This window comes from Acromyrmex echinatior, unplaced genomic scaffold (assembly GCF_024713525.1).
Source record: "Acromyrmex echinatior isolate Ae372 unplaced genomic scaffold, ASM2471352v2 Scaffold22, whole genome shotgun sequence".
NCBI lineage: Eukaryota > Metazoa > Arthropoda > Insecta > Hymenoptera > Formicidae > Acromyrmex > Acromyrmex echinatior.
Window position 1 is genome coordinate 465,426 of NW_028259056.1, and position 14,796 is coordinate 480,221.

The 14,796-nt window shown below is 33.2% G+C and overlaps 1 protein-coding gene and 1 long non-coding RNA gene across 2 annotated transcripts; one reads left to right on the top strand and one right to left on the bottom strand.

Moving 5' to 3' along the window:
• Positions 1-69: 69 nt before the first annotated feature.
• Mdh2 (malate dehydrogenase 2) lies at positions 70-3,652 on the bottom strand. Its single transcript, XM_011058723.2, has 5 exons — positions 3,430-3,652; positions 2,380-2,595; positions 1,917-2,189; positions 896-1,225; positions 70-575 (listed from the first exon to the last, which is right to left on the bottom strand). Exons 1-5 carry the CDS (start codon positions 3,502-3,504, stop codon positions 444-446), a joined length of 1,026 nt encoding a protein of 341 aa, XP_011057025.1. The 5' UTR covers positions 3,505-3,652; the 3' UTR covers positions 70-443.
• On the top strand, positions 3,020-3,540 carry LOC147906538 (uncharacterized). The gene is made up of 2 exons (XR_015548383.1): positions 3,020-3,313; positions 3,387-3,540. It is a non-coding gene; the product is annotated as an uncharacterized LOC147906538 (long non-coding RNA).
• Positions 3,653-14,796: the final 11,144 nt, after the last annotated feature.

A 14,796-nucleotide genomic window follows, 5' to 3' on the forward strand; every position in this document is an offset into this window, starting at 1 on the left:
CAGAACTAGAGTATAGTAATATCACATATTAAATACAAATATAAAATCTGTGACAAAAGAGGAAGAAACTTTCTTATGTTTAGTCGAAAAAGCGTTTATTCAAACTTTTCCTACATCGTTCACAAAAAAATTGCTCGAGCAGATATATGAATTTTGAAAAGTCCAATTTTTTCTTCCTTATTTTACATAAATTCCTATTACAGATATAATTTTTCTCTACACTTTCTATACAGTTTCAATAATAATATTTCACTTATACTACATGATCTTAATATTCAATCTGTCCATAATTCTACATTTTTAAAATGCATATCTGCAGGTCGAGAGAAATGGAAGATACATTCACGGACTTTTGCGCTTTTCACGATTAAAAAATTTCGATTGTTATGATAATCTATCATAATTGCAAAGAAGGCCAGCAATTCGACAGATCACGCTCTATCCTAGGCCCGACAATTTATAAAGTCTTCTCCTTTCTCAATATTTTTCTTAAGCTCCGGGATGGCGGCGTCCAGCAATTTCTGCTCAAAGCTGCTTAGTTTACCTAATCCCAAATTCTTCTCAATTCCATTTTTCTGAAATTTCAAATAAATTCCAAATGAAAATTTTCATCTTTTTTTTATGATGTAATTAAGTAATAAAGTAAAACACCTTTTATACATTTTTATTTGGAATAGTCTTCCTAAAAAATTTTCGAATATTTTTTCAAAATTGAATTGTATGTCATATTATTCTAAGAACAGACAACATAATAAAAAATACATTTTTATATTGATTAAAAAACAAATCATGTACATGAAGAGAAGATAATGTTTTATTTGAAGTCATTTCAAAATGTATGATAGCATACGTATTGATGCGGTGTTAAGCAGTTTATTTCGATGTTTTTACTTACGCCCAGAAGTATCGGCGTAGAAAAGTATTTGGCATCAGTGACATTCGATTTGACGTACGAGCACTCGATGATACCCGTTTCCCCATTCAACGCTCTTATTAATGAAAGACCAAATCGTGCGCCAGCAAAAGCCATGGACAAAGTCGCGGATCCAGTTCCTGCCTTAGCTTTAACGACCTCGGTACCGGCCTCTTGAATCCTCTCGGTAAGAGCTTTCAGTTGATTATCCGGGAAGGAAACCGACGGTGTGCACTGCGAGATCAACGGGATAATAGTGATGCCACTATGTCCGCCAATGACTGGGACGTTGACTTTTTGTGAATCAAGGTTCTAAAAAAGCAATCATTTCAGTATTATCGCTATCTCACCTTTTTTTAAATTTTTTTTTATTATTAACTAAAGATGGAAAATAACGTATTTATATCCAGTTCCAATTCAATAATGCCATTAAATATATAATACTGTTATATTCGATGTCTTTAATTATTCATTACATTTATATATGGGATATATGTTAACAACATTATGTTAAAAATAAAGAATAAATCTTATAAACAATTGAACAATATTGAAAATAGATCGAAAAATCTTCAAATGATATGAATAAAGAGAGCTATACTTGATCAAGGTACAATTTGTTTAAACTGGAAAGTGTAAAAATTTACACAAAAATATTAGGCATCAAGATCCCTGATTGAATATGGCTTTATCCGCAAATACATTGTTAAATTTTATAAATCTTCTTTCTCGTATTATATATATGTATATTATCATGTTTAATCCCATATAAAACAATCTGAAGCTGAATGTTTGTACTTGAGAAATAGATGAAAAAAAAAATGCAATCGATATTAATTAAAACAGATGAAGTCTTAATTTAAGGTTACTATAGTGACTTTCGTAACGTATATATTCATTTTAGTGCCGATAATTTTGCTTGTGTTAGGAACATAAGTTAAAAATATTTACTTATGTATAAGTTAAAGATTATTTTATGTATGTATATTGCTGTATTGAATACCTTCGCTTCCGCGATGAAGGCGTTTGCTCTGACAATATCCAAAGTAGTTACTCCGAATACGCGATTAGGATCATAAACGCCCGCCTTTCGTAGCACTTCACTCGCAATTGGTACTGTGCTGTTGACTGGATTTGAGATGATTGCTATAAAAGCCTTTGGCGCAACTTCAGCCACCGCAGCAGCAAGATCCCGGACGATGGAGGCATTCGTATTAAATAGATCATCACGTGTCATGCCTGGTTTGCGTGGAACGCCCGCAGGTATAATAACAACCTAAAAGTAATGCATATGAATAAATAAATCGTGAAAATTTAAAACGAAATCGATTAATTTCAATCTAATGAGTTAAATAAAAGGTATAAGTAATCGTTTATAAATGTAACTATTAAATATTTGTGTTGTAAACACTCTGTATCTATTACATACTGACTAATATAATCTTTTGTATCATAATGACATATACCTGAGAACCTTTAAGAGAATCTTTGAGCTGCTCCGGACCATTATAAGCTTTAACTTTTGCAGGAGTATTCATATGTGAGAGATCGGCAGAAACACCAGGTGTGTTCACAATATCATATAGCGATAATTCCGTAATGAGAGGAGACTGTTTGAGAAGCAAAGACAGTGGCTGGCCAATTCCACCGCTTGCTCCCATGACACTGACTTTTGCATCGCGCTGCGAAAAGAATAATACAGTTAGAATTTTAACATTTTGAAAAAAAAAAAACAATTTGCCTAGAACTCAATCCAGATGAGGAGTTCAATTAAGAATGTAATACTCTGTTAAATCTTTAAAATAATTGTATTTGCAATTAATGCTTAAAAATACCTCCAATTCTCATCTGTTGATTTCAATGTATTTATTATATTTTCATTTATTTTATAGCTCATTTTTTCATATAAAGGATTCATAAAAAAATATGTAGGTATAACAAAGCAACGGAATTATTCTTTTTTCACAATCAGATTCCGAAAATGTTGTGATGGGCCAATGTAATGTCAGCATTGGAGCTGAATAATTTGCAGTTGCATAACAGTGTTCCGATTGCGGCACTCATGGTTCAATGATATATGATAGGTGACAAGCGATATCTCTTAATCTCTCCCACTGCGCGTGTCGTCAAAGGTCATTGAAGATTCTCTTTTCGCATTCACATGATCCCAAGAAATATAGCAAATGTGATTATAACCAGCAACTTGTATGTAATATTATATATGAGGACGTGAACTTGTCTACATATATGTATGTTGCGTGTATAAAAAAAGAATATATATCGATGCAGATTTACATGAAAAATAAGATTCTAAAAGATAACTTTTCAAAGGACTTTTCCAAGGTGGATTTATTGCTCCACTGAATCGCTATCAGCACATGGAATATCTAACAACATAAGGTAGTAAAATGTTACATATTACTCGCAGGGTATATTAATAATAATTAATTTCCGACCGATTCTCACTTCTCAGAAAACAGATTAAAGTTTCATGGTTCGCTTTAATGATACTTTACCGTGGCGCTCGTGGATAATAGTTTCGCGCCTTGCTGGCTGACATTTACGACGGGCCTGAGGAATCGGGGCAGCATGTCGACGGCAGTGATGAGTGGACGTCACGCGCCAAATGGTCGTGAAAATTTTCGCGAGAAGAGCACTCTCTCACGCCCGATATATCTCAAAGGCACTCGTGTGACCTTCTTCGTGAGAAATTCACTGACAGCCGGTGGCGCTCTCACTGAAAGATGAATTTAGAGACCTCGTGCGATGGTAACGTCAAGTTTCGATTTTAATATTATCAATGTATTGGAAAATATATTTTTCGTATTTGTGTGTTTCAGTGTTTTACATGAGATACATAAATTCTGATATATAAATTTGTAGTTACTTGTCATAAATACAACAAATACAAATTGCGTTCCAATTATGCCTGTAGACTATATATTGGGTCATCTAAAAAGTATCCGCGGTTTTTTGTCACCAGATGTGTGTTGATGGTCATATATCTAGTGACAAAGTACCGCGGATACTTTTTAGATGACCCAATATATTAAATTATATAAATTATTATATATTGTATAATCACGATATTAAAATACGATTACCGATATTAGGTAAATTTTCGTGATTATCATTGGAAGCTTAGTGGTAATTAAAGAGTATCTATGTTATCGACTGTTGTTTTAAAATTTTCGACAATTTAACATCGAATATTAATTTCGTCACACTGACGAGGTACTATTAAAGACGATGATTTTGGGCAAATTTTCGTGTTTACATATTAATAGGGGTTTTATAGGCCCAGAGATAATTGATATTATCGAATAAAAATTTGCAATTATTAACATAAATTTCGAATATTTCGATAATACATTATTATATTCATGATTTTTTTATATACTACATATAAATGCTGTATAAATAAGCATGCATAATTTCAAAATGGTAGGTTCTAATGAAGTAAATCATCTATTAATAAAAATCTTTTAAAAGCCGATGCTCCCAGCAAACGAGAATGGATTGAAATGGATTAAAATGGATTCAGATTTTCAGAAGTACGGATTCATGAATGCTAAAATGAATCCTTTTCAATCCTGAATTTTTTATTCACTTATAGAAAGAGCATATCTCTATGTCTTTCAATCTAAAAATAATATTAGCATTTTCTGTGCACATCGTGAATACTACTCAGAATTGTAAATAGGAAGTTTTTTTAGTACAGTTTTTTTTTAATTCATTTAAATTCAAAAATAATATCAGCAATTTCTGTGCAACATGAATATTGCTCTACTCAATATTCTAAATATGTAATGCAGTTTTTTAATCTAATTGAATAAAAAAAATTCTTATTTAAAAATGGACCATAAATGCTACTTAAATTATTCAAAATTATAAGTAGAAAATTTTTCATCTTAATTCAACTAAGTTAAAAAAAAGTTGTAACGTAAAAATAATTGAGCTATGTTTTTTTGTTTCTCTTTGATTAGAAGTAAAATGAATGATCGATGTGAACACTCGCAAACCAAGTCGAACACAACCCAAATATTAGACTAATCATGACGCGTGACGAATCGGCCAAGCGAGATTAGATTATCCGACACTTACTCAATGTTGTCTCATAGTAATGTAAATTGTTTATACTTTATATCTGTTTAATGACGATATTTTTATTATATCTATATAATTTCGTTACTAGTTTAGCTGGTTATAATTAAAATAGAGAATGAATAACACAATTACCAATTGAAGAAGTGAGAGATGTAGCGGATAATGTAAAAGATTCATAATCCAGGATTGTCGAATCCCACTAAGGTGCGTTTTTTAATTTGAAGTAATTAATTTCAGATATAATTATTATAAATATTTTAGGAATAAAATTTGTAAATATGAATGTTTTTTTTTCGAATATCAAACTAGCTCGGATCCAATCCATTTCAATCCATCCAATTTTCATGGATTTAAAGTACGCATTAAAAAAATTTTAATCCATTTTAATCCATTCTCGTTTGCTGGGCTGGTTGTTGTGCGAAATATAAGTTTATTAATATTAAGTTGTAGTACATTAAAACGTTTTCGACCCACAATTAGAGTCCTCTTCAATAATAATCATTAATACATCAATTAAAAAGACTAACTCAGTGAGATTTACATTAAAATATATATATGCAATTTATAAATATTATTTGGTCGTCAAATGTACGTAATTGTTAGCTTAAGTTGTCAGATCACATTCATAATAAGCATGCACATACTTTTAATGCTATAATAATATCTTATGTATTGCTGAAAAATTACAATTTTTTCTCTGCAGTTATTATCTTTATTGATAATCAAACTCAGATGATAATATTAAAATCACAGTTTTAAATAAAACTCGAGTATTATTAAGTTTTAAACATATATACATGTCTACGAAGCTAATAAATTATGAAATTATTATAGTATTATAAATTTTTTAATCACTTAAATTTTAATAATTACGCGAACTTCTGTAAGAGCCGACCGTCTTTAATAATATAATCTCGTCGATGCTTTATATATAATATAGCTGTATGTATTAAATTTATATTTATTATTATGTAAGTATTTAATAAACAAGCATGCATATTTTTGTGATAAGATATATAAGACATTATTGAGTATTTTTAAAATGTAATATTAATTAATTTAATTGTATTTAAATATTACAATTAAGTAATATTATATTTTAAAGAGTATTCGACGTTAATAATAATATAAACAAATATAAAATTTTATGTAAATGTCTGGACATAGGTACATATGTACATGCCCGATCACTGAAACGTTTACTTTATAGATTTTTAAATGATACACATGTTTTTTTATAGTATGATAAATATATTTGGAGAACAAAATATACTTATAGCCTAATTTAAAACTTCTAAAAGGAATAAAAATTAGACTTGCATTTGATATAAGTGAGTTAAGATTTTTGTCTATTTTCTATTTATATCCTTTAATTAAAAGAAACGTTAGATGCATAACATAGTATGAAACTTATGGATTCGTTGGTGGATGTAATCTCGTGAAAAGAAATGTTTTCGAATAAAACTTAATAATAGCATTAGCTCTTTTGTTTTGTAATAAATTTTTACAAATCCGAGTCTGTTCTTCTTGCTCAAATAATTTCCTAAACGAGTTAAATATAGCAATCGCGATTATGCGGACAGACTTTAAACTCGAATCGCTGATATCAACGTTCGCGGCGAAGGGATCGACGGAGCTGCGAACGTTGTGTGTCCTCGAAACGCGTATCGAGCGATGAACCGAAGCCGATAGGTCCTCACGATTTACGCTGTCATGCATTCGAAAACGCAAGGAAAGGAGAGAATCGATCGGTTGCGTGTTAAGTTGCTGCTAATTTGGATTTATGTTTGCGTTCGCACGGTGGCCATCGACACATCGTTCGCCGATCGGTTTCAAGAGGCTCAAACGATGCTGCTGTTTGCTCCGTTTACTTTAACTACTGCTGTAGTTAACGTCAATGCATGCGACGCAACGGACAAGACAAAGCGAGGAACCAACGAATTAATTTCCACAGCTGGCAGCGCGTCAGGGTTGCATTCAGAAATTTCACCTGAGTCCATCCAAGTGTCATTTTATCTTTCACATTCGGTGAACAACAAGAATACTATTTTTCCTGGGTACACATATCCCCGAATGAAGATCCTGAACGCGATCCGGCAATTGTAGATCCGTGTGTTCCATGCGTGAATTTATCCAGACAACAAAAAGTTCAAAATTGGGACATAAAACGTCTTTAAGACGTCTTTTCAAAAAATGTCTTTTATATGTGTCCAATCCTGCAAACTGCGCGTCGAATTTAATTTTTAGTCTTGAAACACAACAGAACTAGTGCAATATTATCACAAATTAAATCGACATGTAAGTAATTTAATAATAATGATGCTCATAGACATCTTGGAAGGTGTTAATAATATACGATGCTGACGAGCATCAAATCTGTAAATAATTTCGTTGCAAAATAACATACTTTTTTATTAATTTGTGTACGGCTTTAGTGTGGACTGAGTACAATTGAATTTACTATGGGTTTCGTGTAAATGGAAAGCAACTTATATTTAGTGTTTCATCAAGATCAAGAAATTCAAGAAATCTTGTCTTGGTTTTGTCTTGAATCAAGACAAGACCAAAACAAGAAATTGGAAATTGATTTCAAGGCAAGACAAGAAATTGTTATCAAGATTTCTTGACAAGAAATTTCTTGAAATTTCTTGAATTTCCGTAACAATTTTTATTTTTAATACTTTATTATTTTAATATTTTATTATTTTATTTCTGATTTGAAAAGTTTTGAATAAGTTAGGTTTCAATATTTTCAATTGTATTTATTGGTATTTATAACCGGTTATATAATATAGAAATGTATATTCATTTTCACTAAATAGCAAAATAGCATATGAGCAGAGTATAAATCGATTAATGAAAAAGTGAAATCCCTGATCTAATCAAATTAAATTATACTCACCGATACGTCCTTGTTGTATCAGATATTAATCTTTACATTTATGTAAAGGAATATATATAAAATCAATGTTGCGATATTACTGACAAAAGTATATTATGTATAAACATTTGCGTACTTCTACTAATAGTATCAATTAAATCAGGTTTGATTAAAATATATAGTAATTATAATAATAAGAATTATATTTAATAATCTTAGGAATCTAATAATCTGAAATAGTTACATTTGGCAGTAACCTCATGATATTAAAAATGATATTTTGAGAAATATTTTTAATCTTTATTAATAGATTTGTATAATAGACATTATAGGCACACTTTTAAACACAGTAAACTACTCGACATTCAATGTATTTTGTATCTATGTTTTCGTATTATTTCTTACGACGTGACGTAGTCAAAGAGCCACAAGAGCTCTGCTTAAAAAATGAAGAAATTCAAGATTCTTGAATTCAAGATAAGAAAAACGCAATTTCTTATCTTGAAAATCAAGACAAGACAAGAAATGCTCTTTAAGACAAGAAATCTTGTCTTGATGAAACATTGCTTATATTGATGGAAACGTTTACGCCGATTTACCCGTCGCGGGCGTCGCGGGCGTCGCGGGCGTCGCGGGCGTCGCCGATCATCATCGCGTTGAATCTCATCACTCTCATCTTTCGCGCCGCAAACGAGCACAGCGTGTTATTGTAGCGTGTTATGTCGTGTTCCCCGTACATAAATACAGCAATTGATTTATTCTTGCAGCTCACTCTCGATATATTGGAAATGTTGGTGCATTAATTCCACCTGTACGAGAGAGGTACCAATCAGCGTTTGTGTATGTTGCGTCGGACGGCCATGGCACACGCGTGAAGCACATTAATCGAGATGTCGGTCGAAGCGAGTGCTGCGTGTCATTTTATTTATTTATTGATGGAATTAAACTACTTACTTTTCGTACATAAAACAAAGAAGCCAAAAAGTAACTACACAAGTATCAAGCGTGCAGATTTATGTCGTGTTTTGTAAATAGTATCTATAAAATGATTCATATGATGATATAAGAAAAAAATGTACCTAAAAAAAACATTTTTGAAAAAAGAAAAAATATACGCCTAAAAATATAAGCGCATAAAGAAGATATTGAATACATTAATCGAAAATAATTATGAAATAAATGTAATTAACCAAGTATTTCATTACGCAAGACATATAAGATAGATGTATTGATTTAACTCATTTATTGCTAATTTAACTGTTTAGATTTGTTCTAAGAAAAATATATATGCGCTCTTAGCATTTTGAGACCCTTACAGATCTCAAATTTTAATAAATCATTTACGGATGTCCATTTTGTATCTTAGCTCGTAATAAATTTGTAATGTCATTCTTTTACAATATATTTTTACCATGATGAAAAATTGCACTGTTAACTTTATAAATATTACCACCAATATAAATTTTTCACGAGGATACGAATTTAATATTAAGATTTGTAATCTTTTTTCGTTCTTTCCTTGCTCTTATTTTCTCTCTTTTATACTCTTATTTTCCCATAATCTTTACATTTTGTGCTCACTCTCTATTCCTCTCCCCCCCCCCTTCTCTCTCTCTCTCTCTCTCTCTCTCCTACCTTCTCTCTGTTTATCTGTCTGATGTACATAAATTACACCCGTATGCACATTAAGGTTCACTTTCTTTGCTAATTTTATTTTGATTTTATATTAAAATTAAAATTGTTTGAAGACATTGTGAAAAGCAACTTAATGGACAAAACGCTTTATATGTATAATGCGTCACACGTACGACTGAACAAATTTGAAAAGCTGAAATTGTTACTTTTCGGGACTCGATCTCAAGATCTCGATATCGGCTGCACCAATTTTATTCGAATAAATTTTAATCGCAATCGAAAGATACCGATGACATTATATATATATAATAATAAAGGTATTTTTAGATTTTTGATTGCGGTTTTAGTTTCTGAGTAATTTTAATTCAAAGTTTGTTGATGTAAAAACTCCAGATAAAACTAGTGATTGCGTCGTGAATTTGGCAACGGCACAAACATACACACAATGTCATTGACATGTCACGCGTCCCGTCAAGTGACCCGTTTTGTTTATATATTTATGCAGTTGGCGTCGCGACGCTATCGGGTCACTTGATATCAGAGAAAAATAGTGATAAAGATATACAAAGATTGCTAAGTGAACATGAACGTATTCAGGAAATAGAGGGGGATTAACCTTTAAACCTATTTCTCCTTCTCCACCCGATTTATGATTACAAATTGTGATTGACAAAACGTATTATTTTTTTCCATTCAAAGTTAGAAATGAGAAGAAGATGCTGATATTCTAAGCTATTATAAATTGTACTCAAAAAGAGAATAATTTATTAATGTAGGGAATTTATTATTGTCTGTATAATATTGACAACAATCAATCCTCAATAAAACTTTCCCTTAAAAAAAATGAGATTTCCTGAGAAATGAGATATATGTATAATTCAAACTTTTATCTCTTGCTGCTGCTTCTAATATTTCGATTGATCGACCAGACTGTCGCACAATTGTAATCGGAAATCGGATTCAAAAGGTTTGTTCATCTTGAAAATTCAAAGTCTCAGAACACTTTATGGGAAAATTGTCCGATTCCTTCCTTCTGTTTCCTTTAATGCTCGATGGCCGACGAGGCCGATGCACTCGTAAGCTCATGTGCGCGTGAGAAATGCAGCGAGTTGCAGCAGCCCGCTGTATATCGCTGCGTTATACGGGCGATCGTCGGGCGCAACTTTGTATGGAAATCCCGATACATACACGATAAAGAAGCGCGATGAAGAAAGATGGCGGCGGGAAGGGGAAGGGAAACGGGGAAAAAGGCGGGGAAAATGTGATCGACGGGCCTTGCAGTGGTAGCGGAGGGCAATCGGCGCCGGGGTCATCATTATCCGACCATTATCCGGCCCCGGCCCAACCACTGTAATCCGTATTTCATTCTCCGCCGCGGTTTTTTGTCGCCGGTCGAAGAGCGGTTATGGTTACCCCGTAGATTACAGGCGCGCAGCGCAGCCCACTACGATAGTTTCCGCGATGCAACGCGCCTGGACGGGGTACCCACCCCCGCCAGCTTACGCTTCTTCCCTCCCGTCTCGAGGTCTCGAGATCCCTGCGATAAAGCAGGTCAAGGGCCACAAGAGGGCACACGCACTTCTCGCTAGCCATGAGATTTTTTCGCAAATATAACGGCTTTCTTGACATAAAATTGTGATAGAAAAATCGGGAAAATGATTATGAATAAAAACTTACCTAAATTCCTTTACCTAATAACTATATATAGAATCATCGAAAAGATAATAAATATTTCAATGTGTTTTTTTAAAATGATTTTTATTTTTTATAATTCTTTTTTTTTCTTAATTGTTTTGATATGCATGCCTTTTCCGGATTGTATAAAAATTTTTGACGATATAAAAAAATTATAATACTATTGGAATAAGTAAAAAAAAAAAAATTTGTTAAAAATCATTTGTGTCTTCTTTATTTCAGGCCGAAATTTTTTCCAACTAGTCTCATATAGATCTGAAAATAAATTTTGTTGGACTATTAAAATAATTATGCAGAACGCCCAACTGATTATCAGATATCAATCCTTTGCGTTGCTTATCATGCTTAAGTTTCCTACATAATTATTTTCACAGTCCAACAAATCATTTTCAAATCTGTATCTACTCTCTAAATTTTTTCAGAATCTCACTTTAAGGAGTGAAAATTGAGCGAGCTCGAAAAAGAGTGACTCACAATCAATTTGCAATCTTTAAGATGAGATTACACGCTTTGAAGTGATAATTTACTCTAAAAAAAGTTTTAGAGAGTACTTAAAAGGGGATACTCCAAAGTTTCGATTTCCAAAGTGCATCGAAAGGGCACGACCTTCCTGGCCGCGACGCGTCGCGACACCGTTCAGCCCCCCCATCAAGATCGATCCCTCGCGAGATCTCGATCTCCGAATCCGCGAGACAACGCGTGTCGCCCGTAATGAATCTCGGTTGTGTTGCATAATGAGAGCATAAATTACGCGCTCTCGTACGAGAGATCGAGAGATACTCTTTCTCTCTCTCCTCCTCCCATGCCTCCCACCGTGATTATCGGGCCACTGCGGGCAAGCGCAATAAATTCCAACGTATAGACAACGAGGCTCCGCGCGTGTGTCGTCCGTAACGCACGCACACAAACGCTGCCATTCGTTGTTCGTATATATACTTACATATATTTACCTGGCAATTAGTTTTGCGGAGAATGTTGTTGTCCTTGGTCGTACACACAGAGCGAGCGCGAACGTTTGCGGGGGTGTCCTCGCCGAGAACAACAGCCTGCGGAGGATCTCGAAACGAATTATACATTGCGTATGCGCCTCTCTTTCGATTTCGACGATCGTGTCGGGCGGATTTCAATTTATGTTAATTGCGTGAATTTATACCTATGTCATAATTTTGCTATTAAGACTGTATTATATTTTTGCCAATTATTATTTTATACATTTTTCAATGTTAAATTCTTGCGTAATTTTAATTTATAATAATAATAATTTATAATTTATAATATAATAACTATTACGTATATCTTTCTACAGTATATGTTGATTGTGTAAAATGTGGCATTACGATATTTTTCTTTAGTTAATACAAGATTAGGTATTATATATACAGTGTGTTCCACGGGAAGGTGTTGAAATTAATCAGCTGTTATTTTCAAATGTACTCACTACTCAGTTATTAAAGAGTTATCAAAAAGTGCGTTGAAAAGAGTTTGCAATTTTTAATAGGTATAAATAATTCTAAAGATTAATATTTTCAAAGTATATTTGCATATTATTTGAATTTGTATAAAGTTCAATTTTTTAAACGAAAATTCGTAAAATTTTTTTTAACGTGTCGTTTTTATTGCTGTCAACTTTTTTGATAATTCCTACTTTTGACACTATTCTTTGACCGTGTTTATGTTTTGAATATTAATCATTAGCTTAACAAGTCTCGACTTCAATTTACTCTCCTTCCACCCCTTAAAAAAAAAATCCATGGATATTATACTATTTTCATCGACTGAGTATTGACACTTAATAAATTCAATCCTTTATTACGTAAATCGCATTATTCATCTGTTATAAATGATTAATATATAAATCTTATTTTATTACGCACACCACCAACATTCTACGTATTAACAGCTTCGTTTGATTTATTTGCTGCTAATATGTCTTTGCAATCATCCTTCGTCACGTTTGTTGATGAAAAATTTTGTTGCACGTACAAAAAAGATTTCAGATATCAGGTACCAATTCGTCAGCAATTTTCATATTTCGAGCTATACTTACTCGCGGTCTCTCGAATTATCCTGTTTCGTTCGCGAAACAATGGCGGGCCGATAAAGTTGCGAGGACTCATTTATCGTAGTCGAACTCCAACGATACGCGGTCCTTCGCGGCGGCGCTTATGATTGCCCCGCGCGAGCGGCGAGCTATGAAACATCGCGGCTATCTCTTCTCTCGCCCTTTGCCCCTCCCCCATCTCCTTCGCTGCGTACTCGTTACTCCCCTTTAACACGTGGTTAAACTTCGTGCTCCTTCACCGACCTCGCGATACCGACCGCGATAGATTGAAGCAGGCCCGATTTCTTCCTCCTTAGCGCGCTCGAAATTTTTCCTTGCCGCGCCGCGCCGCGCCGTTTCGCCGCGAAGTGTTGTTGCAACAAGGTGTTAGATTAATTGCGCGATTAAATCGTCGTAAATCTTGAAACGGGACGCCCACTCGCGCACGAGAGGGTGCAAAGAAAGAAAGGGAAAGAGAAAAGAGAGAGAAGGAGCACGCCTCTTCGCGCTCCTCCTCGACGTTTCCAGAGCGATACGAATCTTTATGGCGGCGAGATTCTCGCCTTCTCGCGGCCTTCTTGGCCGCGTTCTCTTCTTCCTCGCGTTGCCAGAAACGTCGATGCCTGAAATTGGAATGCTCGCTGGCTCCACCGGCCGGATCGCCCCCGAGGAAAGCTCTCACAAGAGTAAATACTCCCCCATCGTATAGTTATCAGCGAACAGTTGGATCAAGTTTGTACGTATGTATGTATGTATGTATGTAGGTATGTACATGCATACGTGTTTTACTCGTAAAATTTCCCAATAACGGACTATTGCGTGGAACTGAAAAACGACTATTATTTAGAACTAATTCTTTAATATAATTTTCTTATTTACATGCGATGTAGAATGATCGATGATGAATAAATCAATAAAATTGCATTAAAGAATTAATTCGATTTTTTCAAAAACCTTCAGGCAATAGTTTATAAGAAATAATAGAATATATACTCGTATATAAGAAAATAATAATTAATTCGACGCCGAGTTAAGTTACTTCTCGTTGGGTTTGTGAATATAAAAAGAGATTTTATATATGAGAGATTAATATTGTAGAGCGAATTCGGTCACTTGCATTACAAGATTAGTGCATAATAAAAGCTGCTGTACATTAAATTAACAAAGTTAAATATAAAGGCACATAAATATTTTAAACAATTAAATACTAATAATGATATTATTATGTATAGGTATATATATTATTTTAACAGAATATACACGTATTATTTTAATAATATCAATTTCCTAGCTTGCAATTGCAATGCAAATATAATAAAATTAATAGAAAGATCAAACAAATAACAAACAATTAATTAGGTCAAAGATTAAAACTAGTTTATTAAAATGTCAAAAAGGAATTAAAACTAGTTATTCATTAATATGTAATGCATAAAACGTTTCGGCTATACCAATAAGTCTTCTTCAACCAAATTACAAAATATATAATAAATTACGAGCTTGAGGAAACAAATTAGATATATG

Coding starts and splice junctions, on each gene's coding strand:
- Mdh2 (XM_011058723.2), bottom strand. CDS start 3,504: ATGCTGCCCCGATTCCTCAGGCCCGTCGTAAATGTCAGCCAGCAAGGC. Junction 2,596..3,429: donor TATTATCCACGAGCGCCACG/GTAAAGTATCAT, acceptor TTCTTTTCGCAG/CGCGATGCAAAAGTCAGTGT. Junction 2,190..2,379: donor ATTCTCTTAAAGGTTCTCAG/GTATATGTCATT, acceptor CATTACTTTTAG/GTTGTTATTATACCTGCGGG.